Genomic DNA, 21183 nt, shown 5'->3' on the forward strand with positions numbered 1-21183 from the left:
ATAAATCTCGCCCATTTTGCCAGCATTTGGCCTTTTAAACCCTTTCTATTCATGTACCCGTCCAGATGCCTTTAATTGTACCAGCCTCCACCACTTCCTCTGGCAGTTCATTCCATATACGCACCACCCTCTGCGTGAAGAAGTTGCCCCTTGGGTCTTTTTTAAACTCTTCACCTCTCAACTTAAACCTATGTGCTCCAGTTTTGGACTCCCCTACCCTGTAAAAAAAAAAACTTATCTAATCACCCTGTCCATGCCCTTGATTTTATAAATCTCTGAGGTCACCTATCAGCCTCCAAAGCTCCAGGGAAATCAGCTTCTCCCTACAGCTCAAATCCTCCAATCCTGGCAACATCCTTGCAAACCTTTGCTGAACCCTTTAAAGTTGCACAACATCCTTCAGATAGGAAGGAGACCAGAATTACATGCAATATTCTAACAGTGGCCTAACCAATGTCCTGTACAGCTGCAACATGACCTCCCAACTCCTGTACTCAATACCCTGACCAATAAAGGCAGAAAAGCCAAATGCTTTATTTACTATCCTGTCCGTTCTTTCATATTTGAATCAAGAAAATCTATTGACCCAATACAACGGATAACCTGCATCTCCTGCACAAAAAAAGCCCGATGGTAAAACCCTTTCATTTCTTTCACTTTTGAGGTCAAGTATTATAGCATTATTTAGTTCTTAAAATTTAGAATTTCTCAAATTCTCATGCAAACATTAACATAACTAAATAAAACACAAACAGTGGATGGGCTAAAGTGTCCTTATCATTATGATCCTATTAATAGTTCCACCAGAAATTATTAAATGCTGATGGTACCACAACTCTTCAATTATCTTTAATGCTGCAGTGATGCAAGAACAATTGAAATGGATTTTAAACAAACTAGAATTTCTTAAAGTTTTGACAAGAAAATAATTTAATTGGATGCAATATTTATAACTTCAAGGGATACTTCAAATTCAGCCAGAAGTCAAGTTAGATTAAATTTTAAATTTATATATTATAAAGACAACTCTGGTTTATAATCAGGATAATGCTGTTACTAAATATTGGTGCTTTTTTAACATAGAAATCCATCATGTTGACTCTCAAACTACCTACGGCTATTCACATTTAACTCATTAATAAACTGCTCAAAGGTGCATTGCATAGCATGGTGTCTTTTTCAGTCTCAGTTAATTTTTTTTGAAAAAAAGATTGAGTAATCATTGGTGATTGCAAAAGTCATTTCATGGTACAGGCCATTAGTGATTCATTCTTCTTTAAAGCTGAATGATGCTGAAATATTGCTCCAATAACTTTAAAACATGGCTTGGTGTCAAAATTTTGTTTAATGCCCCCAGCAAATTGCTTTGTGTTTTACATGAAAAGGTTCCAACAAAATTCAGCTTTATGATTTTTCTGGGGTGGGGGGGGGGGGGGGCAGTGTAGGGACGGGGAGGGACTGGGAACGTTGGTGGGAAATAAAGGAGATTGGGTGGAGCAACTTACTTTGAAGACTCCTTCTATATTCAAACTTTACTCCACTGAGTAATTTCAGAGTATCAGAACATTTGAACCATTCCCCAACAGCCACATCCACCCACAACCTTTCCTTTCTTGATGAGACATTGTTCTACATATACCTCCCACACTTCAATCAAGTACACAGTTTCAGTCATGCAAGCCTATGTATGAGTCTTTCAGGTTATGGGCCCATCAATTACAATATACTGAGTCCAGCATTATCCTCAGAGACCTGAATATTAAGAACAAAAGCTGAGAGTTGTCTTATTTTCCCTTTCCCCAGACCAGGAACACAAGAGGTCAACTGAGAAACTAAAATAGCTATTCAACACAATCCTGAAGGGAATTTGTACAACTCAGTTGTGCACTTCACTGACTAGAATATTGGGGCAAAACCTTTTTGGTGGTATTTTTAAAAATTCGATGAAAGACAAAATAGGAGAGAAGATATTAATGCCAAATAACACTACAATAATTTAGCATGTAGATATAAATATATTAATAAAGAAACAAAATTTGAAACTTTAATATTTTTCAGCTGCACATATATTGCCATGTGGACTTCAATTAAACATTTGGAGCTCTTAGAATTAAAGTGCAATCAATATTCTGAGGAATGCTCGATTTTTAGACCGTCCGTTTCAAAATTTTGTTTCGAGTTCCACAACTGTTGACTATTTGTTGAAGCAGTAACGCAACATGAAGGTATTGCTCTTAAGTTTATAAACTTTACATCAAAGAAACATTACATAGAAAGCAGCTCAGCTAACCTCAAGCTTTGTTAGCAAGCGTAAACACCAAGAGTCACCAACCATCACACACAAAAACACGCGAGAATACTTACTACCGCGGACTACATTTTGCGTATGGGTATTTAATGAATATCTCATTTCTGTAGATACGATGTTGGCTGCAGTCAGTACACTTAGTGAAACATTCCTTCTCTTTGTAAGGAAAAGTGGGAGTGGATGAAGTGGATGAAAAAGAGGAAGAGGAAGTGGAAGAGGAGGAGGAGGCAGATGAGTATCTGGTAGGAGTAGTGCCAACAGCAGGGAAATGGTGGTACTCAGTAGAAAAAGGATCATCAAGACACTGGAAGGAGCTACGCCTACAAGAAAATGACCGACAAGCAAAGTAAGAAGTGAATCGCGAGATTATTTTCTTCATTTCTTTTGCTCCTCCCTTGCAAGTGTTAATTTAAACAAGGGTACAGAATCACAGGCAGCAGTGGGCCCATTGATACTTTGTAGCCATTTGTTCTCTCAACACTAATCACTACATAATACTACATCACTATACAGGTTCAATTCTCCACATTATCACGTTACTGTTCAAAGCTACGTTGCTGGAATAGGGAAGCACTGACCAAAAGGCCATGTACCTCCCTGTAAAAGGTCAGCTGACATAAAAAGGTAAAAAGTTCACTTCTCGTGGAACTAAGCCAGAACTCATACAGAAAGAAAAGCCTGGCCCATTTATAATGCAAAATCCGAGGTCTATTCCAACTGCAAAACAGCATTTCAATCAATAAGCAATTCGTAACAGTAAGAGCAGTTTGTTTGAATGCAACAACTTATGCATATTGCACAACAAGGCCTTTTGAACATAATTCTCCCTTTTCTTTATAGTTACATTTGAAAAGATTTTCAAGGAGTTGGTTAGAACGGACCTTGACTTTTGGGAGGATTCTATATTAACCCCTCAGTTATGTAATTTAAAATTCTCTTTACAGAAACCTCTAAACTTTAATGGGTAAGGTGGAGAAATGCCAACTGTCAAAACCCATGCTTATGGTACTATTCCTCATTCAGCTATTCACCCCATGTGACCTGCAAACTGCAGGTTTCTTTAAGTTGATGTGTTCCTTTTCTTTCACTGATACTTGTTCAAGTGGAAGAACAAGTAACTAAGTTTCAAAAATAATTGCTAGAATATACAGGAAGCACCCATAAACAGGAGTTCAATTTCTGCAAACTAATTCTGCAAACAGATTACAAGTTTCAGCTTTAAGAAGCGAAACAGTCAAACTCATTTTTCCGCGGTTGCTGCTGAACTCACCTGCTGTGTAATGTAGTATTGCTGTAGGAGTTAGTGAACGAACTTGTATAAGTTCCATGATCATAGTCCTGATGGCCTACAGTTAACTGGCTCCGCCAAGTTCCTGTACTTGTCGCTGAAGAGACTGGGATTTTAAATGAATAAGAATTTTTTAAAATCACATAGTTGCATATTTACTAATGATGCTTTAATTTGTCTTGTATAATATTAAACATTTGGCTCACTAAGTAATCAACCGGACCCAAACACACAAATTACACAATTCAACTTACTGTGGACCAAAGTTCAAATCACCCAATCATATTTACCATTAGGAATAATCAAATTCATATATCAGGTTTACATAATGTGCTCTAACTGGCTTTACTACTCCACCAAAAACATTTCTAAATATGCCCAATCCTTCTATTGTATCCGGTCTATATTGTCAACTGAACTCTACTGAAATGCCGTTTATACCATAACAATGTATGTTTAAGGTAATAATTTACTTAGGTTAGAGCACATCATCCAGCCACAACTATCCAAAACTGAATCTGTGAACATATCAGACTTTTCACTTATAATCGAAGCAAGGATTTCTCCATAGTACCTTTAATAGATTCACTGACTCATCAGTATAGGAATATACCATTACCTTCGTTATTACCTCCAATGCTATAAAAAGAAAGAGTGGGAAATGCCAAAAGGCAGTTTATCTGTTATTCTTATTTTATCTTAGCATTGCCATTTTTAGACCTACCACACCCTACCTTTAAAAGTCACATCCTCACTAACAAATACTTGCCTAGTAAACAAAATATGAATGCTAAATTATTATGGAATAAAACAGGACTCAGTCAAAAAAACCCGAAATAATTAGCCAACTAAATGGAATCACATTTGTGTTCCTCTTAAAAAGAAAATCCCTTAAGTCAAATTGAATTTATACAGGAATGAGCTCCATTAACTTATTTCTCCTAAACTTTAAGTTTGCACTATTTTGATTATCCATAAAATAATGAAACCATATTTTTAAAGAGTGTTCAGGAATAAAATCAAAGGCTAAAATTTAATGGTTGGAATGATGGGGCTGTCCACCAACTGGAGAATCAGAGACAACCCTGCCATAGTGATTTCTGGGTGCCCCACTGGAATGAAGCTGCTGTTAAGAGTGATGGCACTTCAATGAATCCCTACTGGCAAGATCAATGGTGGAGCACCTATTTGAGGAAGGATCACCATTCCAAGAGTACCCCCACTTACACTAACAAATCTTTGATTGGGCTTAGGGGATCACACCCCACCCCAACGGAATGCAGGTATATCTGCTGAGGTTTACCTTCAGATTGTCCATGTGGTGTGGCCCACTTCTGCCTCTGGTACAACAACAGCTCCTTTAAAGATCTCTGGGAAAGAAGGCCACTCTTAATCTTGCCTTCCCTGGGCTTATGTTGGGTGAAGTCAGGATGATGGAGGGTCTTGACCCCATGTTTACCTGCCCCATGATACAATCCCTGCATCAAACCACACCCACCATCCCACCCCTCACCCTTGCCTCCCCACTTCTAAAGCTTACAAACATGCATCACTAACTAACTATCAGAATTCTTAATGAGCAAGGAACAACTGCAGAGAAATCTTAACTTACCCGATGTGAAAGACGTAGCCCTACTTGTAGGGGAAAATGGACCATGCATATAAGCAAATCCTAGACTTTGCTGTGAGCCCCTGTCAGAGTCTAAGCCTGCCTGCAGGCCATAATCCTTGTGCGTTGAGGCACGTTCATACCAGCCACGTAAACTTTCTGCAACCAAGGCCTTCTGGATATTTTTGGTTATTTGTTCACTCTTGGCACCTCTCCTACGCACATTCCTCAGTGTTGCGTATGGGTTTTGAGGCATACTCTCATTGTCGCCTTGGTAAGACCGACTGTAATCTCTATAGTGTTCAGCATTATATGAATGGGATGATCTATATGGGGCTTTAACATTATAGTGACCTTCAGTGTCATTTTCAAATGTATATCCATAAGGCTCATAGTCACAGTATGGTGGATATCCTGGAATATAATAGTCAGATGAAGGCTGGTTATAAGAATTCTGATAAACTCCATTCCTTCCATCTTTTGGTGCTAAATTTGGCATGCTTCCTGAAGCTGCCGAGGAAATAATCGGTTTCTTGTGTCTTCGTCTTTCTCTTGACCGGCAACCCATCGTCATAGTGTTGTAGTATTGGGGAGGTTTACTTGGTGTGATATAGCACTCAGTACTGGACTGACTGGTGTAGGATGACCCATCATCCAGTAGCTCTGTACTGCAACTCCTCTGGGCTGCAGAGAGGGGGAATACTGTCCTTTCACTTGCATTTTCATCCAAGAGTTGAGATTGGGATTCCAAGCTGCCTCTGCGTTGTCTAAAGTGATCTGGGGAAAGCTCAGATCTGCATGTACAAAACAAAAATGAAGAGAGATCTAATACAGTTTATATTTCAGGTCTTAGAAATGTTACAGTGAAACCCACAGTGAATACTGAAACCTAATTCCAATACAGGCCAACCACTGTATCTGCAGGTCTGCTTTCCACGGTTTCAGTTACACGCAGCCCGAACATACTACAGGGAATGCTCTAGAACCGGGGACTGCCGGGAAGGTACATTTCCCATTTAAATGGATGGGCTCACTACTATCCGTGATAGGTCTTGGAACAGGTAGGGAGGGACTGCTGTATTGACAAATATTCCACTTATGAATTAATGACAAACTATTTGCTGAAGCAAGTCATTTTGTTGATGCTTTTCATCTTGCAATAATTAAGAACATTGCAAAGATACTGAAATAAAAGAGAAACAAACAACATTTTATACCATATGAGAAGAGAGGACTAACTAGTTGGCAAGTAGACTTTGACTGGTATAGAAGCATGGCACAATTGTATTATCCCTGACAAGTAATCCAGTGACCCACGTTATACTTTCACGACCCAGGTTCAAATTCCACCACTGCAGATGGCAAAATTTGAGGCTTAAATCAATTGAATTAAAAAAGTGATGTCAGTGAAATCACTGCAAATTATCATTAAATGCATTTAGTTTATTAATGTTCCTTATGGAAGGAGATTTGCTCTCCTCCAGGCAAGTCTACAACCACAGGTCAATTCTTAAGTGCCTTGGAAATTGCCTGACAAAGCATTCGGTTGTAGCAAGCTGTTTAAAAGTCTCAAAAAAAAAAGTAATGAAACCGGACAGATAGTTAATCTGTTAGCTCTCCTTCTTAACATCTGGTGGTCAGTGTCAAAACTGGGAGAGCTGGATCATAGTTAAGTAACAGCCTGACAGTCAATCTCAGGGGATCATAACTTGCACATAACCTCCCAGATAATACCAACACCAGAGGTGGCAGCACTATGACATGCAGTTGGGAAGGAGCTGCAACATTGGAAGTTCTCAACATTGATTCCAGACCCATGGGATCTCAGGGCATCATGTCAAACATGGGCTGTAATGTCTCCTGATTACCACACTGCACCCCTTCTCACCTCCCCACATGCACCTCACCCTTGGCTGAAGAATCAGTGCTCCCCTATCTTCCACACTACCTCAAGTAGTGGGGGGTGTCAAGAGCACAGGACATATTCTGAGTGATGGATGTCAACTTCACAGAGTGAAGATTAGCAACTTCATAACCGATCAAAGCTTAAAGGATATAGCTGCTAGCCTGGGTCTGCAACAGGTGGTGAAGGGACCAACGTAAGTGAAAGCCACTTGATCGCAACCTCACCAATCTGCCATTGCAGATGCATCCATCCCTGACCTCAAATCTGTGCAGATAAAGTCTTGTCTTCACATTGAGGACACCCCCCCCCCCCCCGTCAAGATAAAAGAGAAAGTTTGAACAGATCTAGCAACTCAAGACTGGGCAATCATGAGGGGTTGTGGGCCAGCAGCAGCTGTCGACTGGTATTCCAACAGGAACTCATCCATGTGGCCTGGCATAGGCCCCACTCTACCATTAGTGTCAAGTAAGGGGATCAATACTGGCTTATAGCCAGGACGACCTAATAACAGGATGCCAATCTGAAGTCATAAAAACAGGATTACTTGCATGCCAAAAGCATGTGCAACTGACAGAAGTTATGCAATTCCACAATCAATAAATCAGACCCAAGTTCCGCATTCTTGCTGCATCTAATCATGATCCATGATGGGCAATTAAACAACTTACAGTAAGAGATGGCACAATTAATACCTCCATCCTCAATGTAGGGGGACCTAGCACATGTACAAAAATATGAGACTGAAGCATTTAAAACCACTTTTAGCCAGTAGTCTCGGTGGGATGCTCTTTGGAGGGTCGGTGTTGATTTGATGGGCTGAATAGCCTGATTCCACACTGTACTCAGTACTACGATGGGGTACTGCTCACTGGATGAGTGCAACTCCAAACATCACTCAGGAAGCTTGACATCACACAGGACAAAGCTGCCCACATGGCTGGCACCACATCATTCACCATGGCTCCTTAGCCCCTTCCAAACACTATAGGGAATCTAATGATTTTAAGTGATACACTCACTGACAGTTGCACAATGTTCAATACCATTCACGGCTCTTCATCTGCTGCAACATACTAGGGTCTCAACAACATGCAGTCTGGAGCTGAAAAGTGTCAAGTAACTTATGCATCACACAATAGCAGCTCATCATTACTTTTTCAAGGGTATCTAGTAATGGGCAATAGATGTAGGCCCAGCATGTTCCCCATTGTATTTACACTGGCATTCTTATGATACTTCTGATGAGTAGGGTGTCACGGTGGCTCAGTGGTTAGCACTGCTGCATACAGTGCCAGGGACCCAGGTTTAATTCCAGACTCTAACGACTGTCTATGTGGAGTTTGCACATTCTCTCAGTGTCTGTGTGGGTTTCCTCCAAGTGCTTTCCAGCTTCCTCTCAGTCCAAAGATGTGCAGGTTAGGTGAATTGGCCATGCTAAATTGCCCAATGTGTGGTTTGGTGCATTAGTCAGGGAAAATGCAGAGTAATATGGGAATGGGTCTGGGTGGGTTACTCTTCGGAGGCCTGTTTCCATTATGATAATTTCTAAGAGCACTACATGGAAAGTTTCAATACTATGCATCTTTCTCTGCAATACTCAAGTGCTGTACTATCAAATAGCCACCAGAAAAGAAATAACAAACAGGCAATATAGTTAATGATGTTGCAAACTTTGCAAAGAAAAACAACTCTGCAGAAAAACAGCATTCAGTAAACTAAAATTTACAGAAGTGTTGGCACATGTTTGACAGTTCTCCAACCAGATTGGTTCCAAAAATTACAGAATAAGAGAAGGCCTCTCAACCCAGCATGTCTGTGCCAACCCTTTGAAGTACAATTAAATTAGTCCCACCTCCCCTGTCAGTTCCACATAAATCTTTAAGTATTCCCCTGCAACTATCATTATATTCTTTTTCCAAAGTTATTATTGAAACAGCTTTTATTACTCTTTCAGACATTATGTTGCCGATCATAGACAAGAATTCTCACCCCAATCTCTGGCTACTTTGTAAGTTAGTACAGCTTTGGTTACCATCCCTAATACCAATGGAAACAGTCTCCCCCCCTTTTTTTTTTAAATTAACAATTGTGAGCACCTTTACTGAATCTTACTTTAGCCTCTTCAGCTGGAAGGGGAGTAATTCCAGCTTCCCCCACACACCATGCCACCTGAAAAGGGACAAACTGATGCTCTTTTGGTAAATTTGTTCTCCACTTCTCTATGGTTTTGCCATTCTTCCTAAACTGCGATGACCAGAAATGACCACACTACTCCAGCTGAGGCAGAGGTAATAATCATGTAATCTGTTTCAGTACTTTTAATTACCTCAAAAATCCCAGATGTTTTCTCAGCCTTTTCATTTCTTCCTGCCAACTTCAAAGATACATGGGCATACATCTTCAGGTCTGTATAATACCATTTAATTTATAATGGATATCTTAATTTCCCAAACAAAATACCACATGTTGCACGTGTTTCAGTATAAAATTTCCTACCTGTATTTGCTCACTTCAGTGATCCAATTACTCTCAAAACCTACCACTACTTCTCAAATATTCATGCATCGAGTTTCATATCCTCTGCAAACTTTGAATTTTGGCTTGTATATTCAAGCTCAAGTCATTAATATACACCAAAAAGAAACTCCTTCTCAACCTCTCTCCTTTCCTTAGGAGCGGTAACCCTCAGGTTAAATCACCAGCACCATCTCTCTCTTGAATGAGAGAGCTGCCCTATAATCTGATACGACTATGGAAACCCTATCTTTTACACCTCCAAAGAACAGTGATCAACACCTCCAAGGGTCCTAGAGTCTGAAAACATTACTATTTGCTGCTTTATGGCCCTTAACCAATTGCATACCCATGCCCCTTTAGTCCAATAGGTCACAATTTTGCTAGTAGGTTTATTAAAGCACTTCATGAAGTTCCTTTTGAAAGGCCCTGTATATGTCATCAACCGTGCTACCCTCATCAATGCCTCTGTTGGTTCAACAAATTGAATCAAGTTAGTTATGCTGTGGGTTGCCAGTTTTCACAGTGCTTTGAATTACTTCGAAAACATACCGTAACTGACTGCTGCTGTAAGCATTACGAGTCATAACTGGGGTAGCTGGCATACTTCTTCCTCCATGGAATTGCCTCCCCTGTGTTCTGTAGGGGCTGCTATGTGTTGAGCTCAGTTCCCTAGAGCCATGCACGATATCCTGCAGGTAGTAACCTTCGTTACTACTGTATCTGTAATAAATTTCCATTTTCAAATTGATTATATTAACTTTGACAGTCCAATTTTGATTATTTTAATGATAAAAACAGTTTTGTTATAAAAGTAAAAATAAAAACATATTTAATGAATTGAATGATTAGGAAATGTTTGCTTTTCAGTTCAGTGGTGGAAATTTAGACCAAGGGAAGATCGGTGTTTACCAAACCTCACTTGGAAGCAATTCACTGTAACCTTGCTGCTACAGTTTCCAAGCCATTTTAACTCGAGAGTGACCAAGAATTCTTCAATGTAATCAAATTAGTATACTACAAGTGAAATGATTGCTTTGGAGATCAGTGAGTTTCTTGTCCAATTTGGACAGAACCATTACTTGAGTTACTTTTAGAAAATGAACTGGGGTAAATAGTTGACAGGAGAACAATTGGAAAAAGATCTCAAAGTCAAAAATAAAATCTGGACTGGAAAACACAAGTTCAGTGGGAAAAGGGATCTGGTCCAAACTAACTGGGCAATTAAAATTAAAAACAAGTTGATAGATCAGCAGTAGGCACTCTAAGCACAAGATGCATAGATTACAAAATAAATACTTTGCAACAAGCCAAAAAGGGAGTCTATCAAAGAACACATTCTCATGGCTAAAAACAGAGATTAAAACTAAAACTTAAAAAAAAAAGGGAGGCTTGATAAAATTGAGCCCAACAAGATGCAGAATGTAAAAGAAAAATAAAACAGGGAGGTTAAGAGAGAGATTAGAAAAGTGGAAAGTGAAAGCGAATGCGAAAAAGTCAGAAGAGTATAGCTTTTTCATATGCACATAAAAGGCTAAAACTATTTTAGAATGAAGACAATTTAATTGCAAAGGTTCAATGAATAATGTAGATATTACAGAAATATTTTTCCAGTAATGGGAAATGCATAGATAGAAGGAAAATTAAATAGTGGAAATAACAGCATAAAAGAGAACTTTTCTTAAACAAGGAGTTAAAATGATGTTTCATAAATCACTTGAGAGCTGAACCTCAAATGAGCAAATTATGGAATTGAACAGGATACTGATTACACAATAATGTTCAAGATTGATGGTTCTACGGACCAGTTGTCTTGTGTCAGCTTTGGACAAAAACAGATGTAAAATCAGCTAGCATTTAGAAATTTACTGGTCGAGTAAGGACAGCCAACATTTCTTTATGACAAACTGGCTGATTTTATTTCTAAAATATGGACTGACAGGATGAGAGTCTATAGAAGGAATATTAATGCACTTTTAGAAGGCCTTTGATAATATGTCTCAAGCCAATGGTTGTTAGGATGAGAGAAGGAAAAAAGGGACATTAGATAAATATGGCAGCAAAGCGTCATTAGAGCTATTTGCTTCTTTGGTGTCATAAGAGACTAGATTGGTTAAATGGCTTGTTTGTGCAGTTATAACATCTAGTTCAGTCTGTAAAAGTGTTTGATGCAGTTCAAGGTAAGGGCTATTGTTTATAAAGAAACAGATTTTGGTATACGGAATACAACTTCAAAACATGGAAGTAAAAATCAAAGACTTGGCAAATAGGCCATAGATTAAGTTGAACATATATACCAGGCAATAAGCTGTGGGAGGAAAACCAAGGAATGAGAAAGCAACTCAATTTAAAAATGTTGATGACTGTAGATTAACAGTAACCCAGTGATTCAAGGATACAAAATATTCAAAACGCAAATGAAGGCATACAAAACCATTTTAAAAAAATTGATTTGCAAACAAATAATAAACGACAAAGCAAATAAGTAATTTCAACTTAGTGAGCTAGCCAATGTCCTCTATTATGTGTAGCACTGGGATCCAGTATAGGAAGGAGATCACAGCCATAGAACACGTACAGAGTAGGTTCATCAATAGGAGATTAAGTTTGTACAACTATAATTATGAAGGGAGAATGGAGACAGGACAGCCTTCACTAAGCAGATATGAGAAGTTAAGCAGATCTTAAAAAAACATGAGATATTTGAGGGAGAATAGAGAAAGACAACTTTTATAGTCAGCATTTAGTGACATGGGATCATCAGGTTAAAATAGTTGATGACGCAGTGAGGTGTTGAAGCAAATGCTTTTTCAAAGGGAGTGATTGAGGCAGAGGGCATTGCATGTTTAAAGGGGAAACTGGATCAATATTGGAAACAGATTTAGATACAACGCGAGAGGAAAAACAGCACAGTAAATGTGATTAGTCTTGAATTACATCTCAAGGGACAAATGGCCTCCTCCCCTACTGTTTACAGGTGACACCACATACCATCACAGCCCCCTCCAAAAATTAAAAAAAACAGAGCTAGCTTAGCTATTCCTTATCAACATTTTCAATTACTGCTCATTTTAAAGCAGAAACTGCACTGTCTGGCAACAGCATAGTTAATAAGGCAAAATTTCTCTTCAAATGACCAAAACCAAAAACAATGCAAACCTAGGATCTCTTGAGGTAATTATATTTACTGACAGAACTTCATTCCTTTGTGCGGATGGTAAAATTAAGTTCTTGGATGTGGATATAGCAGTCAGGTACAACATTACACTTCTCTACTTTCAAAATAGTTGCACAGATTTTGACCAAGTGGAAAACACCTTACAATATTAATAAGGCAGATTGACTGCAGGGGCACAGAGGCAGCTACATAAAATACAAATCTGACCCAAATACAATGATTTTTTTGTACAGAAAATCAACAGTAGGCAGCATAGGATAGAACGGTTGATATACTGAATACCTAAAATCCCAAAGACTGCAGATTATAAAAGCAGTGTTAGGCAAGCAGAATAATCAGTTTTTTAATTATGCAAAATATTTAATAAATAGTATCAGTAATAGTTACAAGATATTAATTAAGATGCTGCCTTTCAAAGGGGAAGGGGTTGGGAAATTTTACTAACTGAGCCAATAATGCACACTTACATTATCATAAACTAACATTATCTAATTGCTCTCCAATACTCTGCACTAATATAAGCTGTGTTACAGCATATCCAAGCTAGTTTACAAAAGATGCCTAGATTGTGTGTGAAAGCTTTTCATTGCTTATTTCAGTTTCTTGCCTTATTTAGACTTTATAGTCTTGTAAGTTTACTTCTGGTACAAAGGCATGTACAGTTAATAGGCAACACATGCTACATCACACGAAATAAAATGGAAATCATCTGGTACTGACAACATAAACAATAGGACTTAGTTTACAGATGCGCAGTATCATGCATCTCCATAAAGTTAAGATCCAAATCTAAAATAAGCTTACATTTTAAAAAGTGACATTTATGAAGTGGAGTTAACATAGTGAAATGATCGAGGAACATTATGAAACAAACTAATTTCAGCACCAAGCTGTAAGGAGATACGACATAGGAAACATAAGTTTTCAGGAGTATCTTACAAGAAGAGATTATGGCAAGGAAGTGGAAGGTCTTTTATTTGAGTCGGAGTGTGCAGATTAGAGTGTAGGTAAGAAAGAACACCAGTGGAGGAAAGGGAAGGGAAAACTTCACTTCGTGACTGGCTGGCATAGCCCAACACTAATGGTGCATCAATTAACATTAGGGCTATGTAGAGACATAATGGAGGAGGAGTTCAGAATTCTCCAGAGGGCGGTAAGACAGGAGGAAATTAAACAAAGTATAGGCCACAAAGGGGGTTAAAACATTTTTTTTTAAAAAAATCAAGACATTGTCAGACAAGATGACAATGTAGGCCAGTAATCACTGGGCAAATGGATAAATGGGGCAGCACATTGAATGATCCAGGTTGCAAAGTTTTGGATAAACTAAAGTTTGCATTTGATGTCTGACATTAATATTCATTACAGTGGTGGCTTTGAGCATCTTGGATTACAAAAATACCTGTTGAAACTGCAAGAGGAAGATCGATTTAAATCAATACAAAAGATGGTAACCTTGTACCATCTTCATCAGGGCTTCAGAATCAGAAATTTAGTTATCTGTGACCAATTTAAATGCATGCGGGTCTGTTGTCTTGCCTGTTCGCATTAGAAAACTGTGCTGAAAGTGTTCAGCTGGCCTCGAAGCTGCTTTTAGAGAGAGAGACAGAGGGGGGAGAAGAGAGAGAGAGAGAGAGAGAGAGAGAGAGAGAGAGAGAGAGAGAGAGAGAGAGAGAGAGAGAGACACACAAATGGCATTTGAGCTGAACATTACTCTTCTGCTGATGAGTCATATTCGAATTGAAACATTAACTTTGTCACTTTTTTCACAGCTGCTGTCAGATCTGAACATTTCCATCAATATTTTTCCTCTCAGATTCCTAGCATCCACACTATTTTATTTTTATTGTACATCAGCAACTGGTCCACATTATGGCCAAGATCACAGATACCATTTTTCAAGCATCACTACTCAAGTTTTTAGTCAGTCTTTTTTTTTTATGATAATTCTTCATTTTTAAAATTTGAAGTTGAAATTGTCAACACACGAGCCAGGAGTAGGCGCCTGCCTTGCCTCTGGACTTACAAAGCTGACTGGAGTGTGGAATAACCTGGTATCCCAAAATGCAGAGAACAGACTCTCTCTCCCTCTCTCCCACACACACACACAAAATTAAAATATCAATGTTGTTCAGTGGAGGAGAAATTAAATTGTGTACTGGATGTTAGGAACACAATTTTAACTGATCAAGAAGCCTCATCTTTGGCTCATTGGCATTTCAAATATGAAGAGGGGGGCTAGGGAGAATACAAGGAACTATAAGAATTCACTCATTTTTTGATAACAGCATTGCCCTTTGCTTGTTGATGTTCAACTTTCAACATGGTTGTTTTCCTGGTGGTGAAAATAGATGTATATGCACAAAAAAAATTCAGTGCTTTGTCAATTCCAATTTTACCTCAGTTTCCTAATCAAACACAAAAATTAATGCTAATTCAATAGGGAAACGTCTTTAAATTTAGATTAATGTAAGCAAGGCGTGAAAAACGTCCAACTGAAATAGCAGGCTAAACAAAACACCAACACTGACCTCAATACAAACAAATTTCTTAACTTTCCAATTTTCAAAACTTTGCTGAACTTACTGTTTGGTACTTCATCTTCAAGATGACTAGAATGGACATACGGATACCCCCTACCTTAGGATCCATTCATAAGTAATGGATGGCAATATGAATTCTTCAACTTACAGCCTCTTCCACTTAAATCTGTCAATTTTAACCCTAACCCTACTGACAAAGTTTGCAGGCTATCCTAGGAGGTTCTGCCAACTATGAACTGACTGAACATTTACCAATCATAAATAAAGGACAAATCCAGATTGTAAAAATTATTTCTCAGATCACCATATTTCTAAAATTCTTTCCCTTTCAACCAATATGGACATTCGGTTGCTCTTAATAATCTTGATGGTTGTTCTTTCCCTCTTTGTAATTTTAAAATGATTTTTGATGAAAATCATGCAAATATATAATAAAATAAAATGTGGTGTAATTTGCAGCAAACCACCTCAATTTTGAGAAGAATTTTAAAAAATTGATTATTTTATCAAAGAATCCATTTAAATGACCAAGCATATTTAAGAATATCCATCAAATATTCAACTAGGCTACATTTAAACTACTGAAAATCTTTGGCAATGCTAACTTCTCCAATTGTGTTGAAATCAAGGTATCCAGGTCATAGACCGGTATTCAAGAATGAACAATGGATTGACTGTTTAAAGGCAAAAATGACAAAGTTGCAGGCCTAAAAAGAAATAAATTATAAAAGGTGCTGCAAATGTTGAAAAAACAAGAGCGATTATCAGAAAAATGTTCTCATTTCATGTACAAATAGCCATAGTTGCATAGATACTTAGTGAACCAGGGCATACTTTACCTAGTTTGGCCTATATGGCCTTTATCATGAAGCTGTTCACTTGCAGAACTTCTCCGCTGCCGATTCTGTTTAAGCTCAAGAGACTGTGGTGGAAGTGGTCTCAGGGGTTGTTGGCTGGAAAAGGATCTTTTTCTTTGCATAACACGTAGGTCATCTGCAACAAATATTGGATAACAGTAAAAATGATTAACTGCCAAAAATATCCTCTAGTTAAAATTTTGAAATTCCACCGAAAGCATGAGAGAAGATGAGAGGTTGTACATTCTGCAACAAAAGACTAGCTTTCTGACATTTACAAAGTCAACAATATAATGGAATATTCACCACTTTTGCGGATGAGTACCAATCCAACAATACTCAAGAACACTGCCACCTACAGGTTCATCTCCAAGTCACACATCAACCTAACTAGGAAATTTAGTACAACCTTGATTACCCGGACAATTATCCGAATTTCGGATTATCCAAACAAGATCTCAAGGTCCCATAAAAACGGCATCACGCAGCTCAGCATTCAGTTATTAGTTAAATGGTATTGTGGCGTGCATTGCTGGATAATGGAAAAATGTTTGTATAATCGGCACTCAAATTACCGCTTGTTTACAATCAGATCGATTATTCGAACGATCAAAATACTCCCTGTCCGTCTCATTCAGATAATCGAGGTTCTTCTCTATATTGTAGTTGTCAGGATAAGGTCAGCCACTGGACTTCATTGAATTCAAGTTTCCTAACCGGGGCTGTTAATCTGATCGAATCAGGCAGCCCTGATTGTCCGTGTCTCTGACAATCTGGTACCGAACTCTGAATGAGGCAGTACTGAAGTTGAGAACTGTTCACGTATAAACAAAGGGAGACTTGGTGACAGGATACCAGGATATCTATGGAGTTAGCTCTGCCATACTGGCATCATTGGCAAGTCAGAACTTTGGAACTCCTGACCAAATAGCACTGCAGTGTACTCACACCATATGGATTGCTGCAGCTCCTCACCTCATTTTCTAAGGTAATTAGAAATAGGCAATGAAGGTTGGTCTTTCTGACAAACGCCAACGGCCCATGGACACAAAAATACTGAACACAACATGGTGGTACTGTTAACAGTTACAATACTTCAAAATGTGTTCACAACTTACCATCATCTGTTGTATTTGTGTCAGATAAGGAACTGGTCTCCGAGGGAATTACTTCATCTAGATAAGAAAGAAATTCCTTAATTCTCACAGCAAGTATTGTAAATACATAACAGCAAATACACTTGCCGAATGATTACAGAGAGACAGACCCATGGTGTTAAATTCTGGACAATATTAAAAAGATAATTCACTAAGGGAAAGAACTTCAGCTAAGCAAATTAACATTTTAAAATTTACATTCAAAATTTAAATTGCAATTACCTGGAACAACAAGGGAGGTTCTCTGAGTTGGCTTCCTCCCACATTTTATTCTATACTCGTTACTGGAGTTCTCTATGTCTTGAAGCTTTTTCAAAGCATCAACATAATCTTGTTTCCTCTTCTTTTTAACATTCTTGCATACTTCATGGTCATTGGCTAGCTTTCTTGCAGCTTCCACTATCTTCTGCTGAATGACAAACTTATTCTCCAAATCTTGTAAATATGGATCCTGAAAAGTTGTTAGGCGAAGAATCACCAATTTGATGTTATTTCACCATTAACTAGAGACATTTGTAAAACCCTCGAAATAAACCTGCTCCTATACTGTGATTTCAGTACAGTATGTAAACACATCCAATGGTTATCATTTGTACTTTTTTCTGTCAACAAAAATACAACCTATGAATAATGAACAAGATTAGGTCACTTGGCCCTTTGAGACTGCTGTGCCATTCAATAAGATTGCTGATCTGATTTTAACCTCAACTCTACATTCCTGCCGGTCTTTAAAATATTTATCTCCTTGGTGATCAAGAATTGATTTATCTACCTCAGCCTTAAAAACATTTAAAGATTCTGCATCCACTTCCAAAAGCCTCTCAAGCTTCAAGTAAAAAAAAATCTTTATCTCAGTTTAAAAATAAGGGGTTGCCCATTTAAAACAATGACTCTTGTTCTAGATATTCTCATAACTACCTCCACATGGTCAAGTCCCCTCAGGATCTTTTATGTTTCAAGTAAGTCACCACTGACACTTCTAAACTCCAGAGGATACAGACCTAACCAGTCTAGCTTTTCTCAAGGCAATCTAGTCAGTCTACATATTAGTCTAGTAAACCTCTGAATTGCTTCCACCATAATATCCTTCCAATGCTACAGCAAACAGTACTCCAGATGCAGTCTTAACAATGCCCTGTGCAATTGAAACATAACCTCCCTTTCTCTTACATTCATTTTCCCTCCGTAAAATAACATTTTATTAGCTTTCTTGATTACTTGAACTATCTACATTTCAACCTTCTGCTATTCATGCACTACGACACCCAGATCTTTCTGCATCTGAGCTCTGCAACCACTCACCACTGCAGTAAATTTTTTTATTCTGATAAGATGGACAACGTCATACTTAGCCCTGTTATACATTCCATTTGCCCACTTGCTTGACCAATGTACATCTCTTTGTATGCTCTTCATGGCCTTTCCACAACTAATTTTTGTACATATCTTTGTGTTCATAGCAAATGCTGCTACGATAACTTTTATCTCTTCATCTCATCATTTAAATTGTTAAACATTGAGACACTAGCACAGACTTTAGTGGCACACCATTTCTGACATCCTGCCAATCTGGAAAAGAACACTTATTCCTACTCTTTGCTTTTTGGTTAGTCTGCCGATTGTCAATTCATGGTAAAAGTTACCTCCTACACCAGGAACTTTCATTTTCCACAAGAAATTTGGATAAAAATCTTGTCAAATACCTTATGGAAATCTAAGTACAACATACCTACTGGTTGCGCTCAATCTAGAACACAAGAACTTCTTCAAAGAACTCCAATGAATTAATTAAACACTACTTCCCTTCGACAGGACCATGATGGATCTGCCTGATTACCTTGAATTTATGCAAGTATCCTGTTATAACAGCGTCAATAATAGTTTTCACATTTTCCCTATGATAGATATTAGGCTCAATGACCTGTAGATTCCTGTTTTCTGCCCCTGTTACTTTTTGAATAATGGAGTTACGTTAGCTATTTTTCAATCTAAAGAAACATCCTCAAATCTAACGAGTTTTGAAAAATTAAAATTAAACATCAAATATCTCACTAGCTACATCTTTTCAAAAAAGGTCAGAATGAAATCCATGAGGATCTGGGGACTTATCAATAGTTCAATTGAAAGTTTTTCCAATACTTTTTTCCCCTCAATACTACTTCCCTAGTAATTGTAATTTTCTCCCTTTCAATTCCTGATTAAGCTACTTCCAAAATGTTACTTATATCCTCTCTAGTGAAGACTGACACAATATATATGTTCAATTTTTCTGCCATCTCTATATATTCTCCATTTCTAATTCCTCAACCTGACAAACTTTAATATTAAAATCTTCATTTTAGAGTAACATAAGTATCACACAGGAAGCTATTCAGATTGATAGAATGGGTGCAATGTACAGAGTTAATGATGCAAAAATAATCTGTACAATTTCAACATTACTACAAGTTACCGTATATTAAAACACAAAAAAAGAAACAAATTATGACGACAGAGAGCAGCAATTAAATGTATTCAAGAAATTAGATATTCCAGATAGAATGTAAACTGTTTGTGACACAGAGACACACCTCTAAAAATGAGTCAATATAATTGCAACATAAGCATTCTTTCCAGATGACAGTTCTCCATTTGTGTAAAAGATAAAAAGATATCACGACCAATAAGTAGGTTTGACACTATTTGATTCATGCAGTCTGATAAACTTGGGTTTCCTGGTTCATAATGAGCTGGCCAACCAAAATCAGATGAACTGAACTGGGATAATTTCCATCAGAGTATAGAAAACTGAGGGCTGACTTGATTGAAGTAAATAACAGTTGTGACAAGGCTGACATATTGATGGTAGGGGGAGTCAATAGGGATTAAAATTAGGAGTTGTCTTTAGGAAAGAAACTAGGAAATTTTCTCTTATAGGGTTACCTGGGAACTGTTTCAAAAGGCAAAGGAGGTGGAGTCATTGAATATTTTTAAGAACGAGACTAGATTCTTGGCAGGCAAGTACGTCAAAGTTCTCACAGAAGAGACAGGAAGGTGGAATTTAAAACATAAGCACAACAGCTACAATATGACTGAGTGGCAAAGCAGACTTGAGAGGTCAAATTGCCTAACTCTGCTTCTAACTCATATCATATTCTCTTTCCTTGCTTGCAAAGAGAGAAAAGCTCCCAATTCCTGATGATTTCTTCTCCTACTGACTGCTGCTGGGATGTGCATCGTCGTGGTGGGCAATTTTGGGCTCGATTCGGATTTGCCAAAACTGAATACAGAATGTAAAGGTAATCATTTGAGTTACATACTGGAGGTCACACACTTTGCATCTATACTCTAAGAACAAATAGAACAGAACCAACGGAGGGAAGAGGTGTTAAAGAAAACAGCTCCATATCATTAAAATTGGATAGCAATTAAAACTGCAAATTTCCAATGCAAAACTTGGACACAATACTTAACCTCTTCATTTTGAAGCAGGGTGTCATCCAATTTGAAAGTTGTGCCCACTCGGCGTCTAACATGTGGAAGCTCTTCTCCCAATGTCTGTGGATACTCTTTTGGTAATTTTCCGGTTAACTCCTATAATGGGAATGCACAGCGTAAAAGGAGTGCAAGTACTGAAGTACTGGAGAAGACAGCCAGCCAATTTGTGCACAATAAAATCTAACAAACTGTGATAATAAACAGATCATCCACTAGCAGATATTAGTGGAATGATCAATATTGGCTAAGTGACAAATATTGCCCTTGCACTTTTGAAAATAATCCCTGGTCATCTTCAAAAGAATAGCATGGGTTCTTTCACAACGGTGGGACCAATGGGAACTTC

General features: G+C 38.0%; 1 protein-coding gene across 8 annotated transcripts in view; it reads right to left on the bottom strand.

The window, feature by feature from the left end:
* The window catches only part of LOC122559079 (FERM domain-containing protein 4B-like), a 367108-nt gene that overhangs the window by 2812 nt on the left and 343113 nt on the right, over positions 1-21183 (bottom strand). For 5 of the 8 annotated variants that reach the window (XM_043708330.1, XM_043708327.1, XM_043708326.1 and 2 more), the window contains 8 exons: positions 20814-20933; positions 17583-17811; positions 17322-17378; positions 16186-16339; positions 10178-10348; positions 5209-5999; positions 3579-3702; positions 2365-2628 (listed from right to left, as the gene is read on the bottom strand). In XM_043708330.1, the coding sequence (XP_043564265.1) occupies positions 2365-2628; positions 3579-3702; positions 5209-5999; positions 10178-10348; positions 16186-16339; positions 17322-17378; positions 17583-17811; positions 20814-20933 (1910 nt within the window). The remainder of the gene's footprint in view (positions 1-2364; positions 2629-3578; positions 3703-5208; positions 6000-10177; positions 10349-16185; positions 16340-17321; positions 17379-17582; positions 17812-20813; positions 20934-21183) is intronic. The other 3 variants (XM_043708329.1, XM_043708332.1, XM_043708331.1) reach the window with 2 other exon arrangements.

Source organism: Chiloscyllium plagiosum, chromosome 18 (genome assembly GCF_004010195.1).
Source record: "Chiloscyllium plagiosum isolate BGI_BamShark_2017 chromosome 18, ASM401019v2, whole genome shotgun sequence".
Taxonomy (NCBI): Eukaryota; Metazoa; Chordata; class Chondrichthyes; order Orectolobiformes; family Hemiscylliidae; genus Chiloscyllium; species Chiloscyllium plagiosum.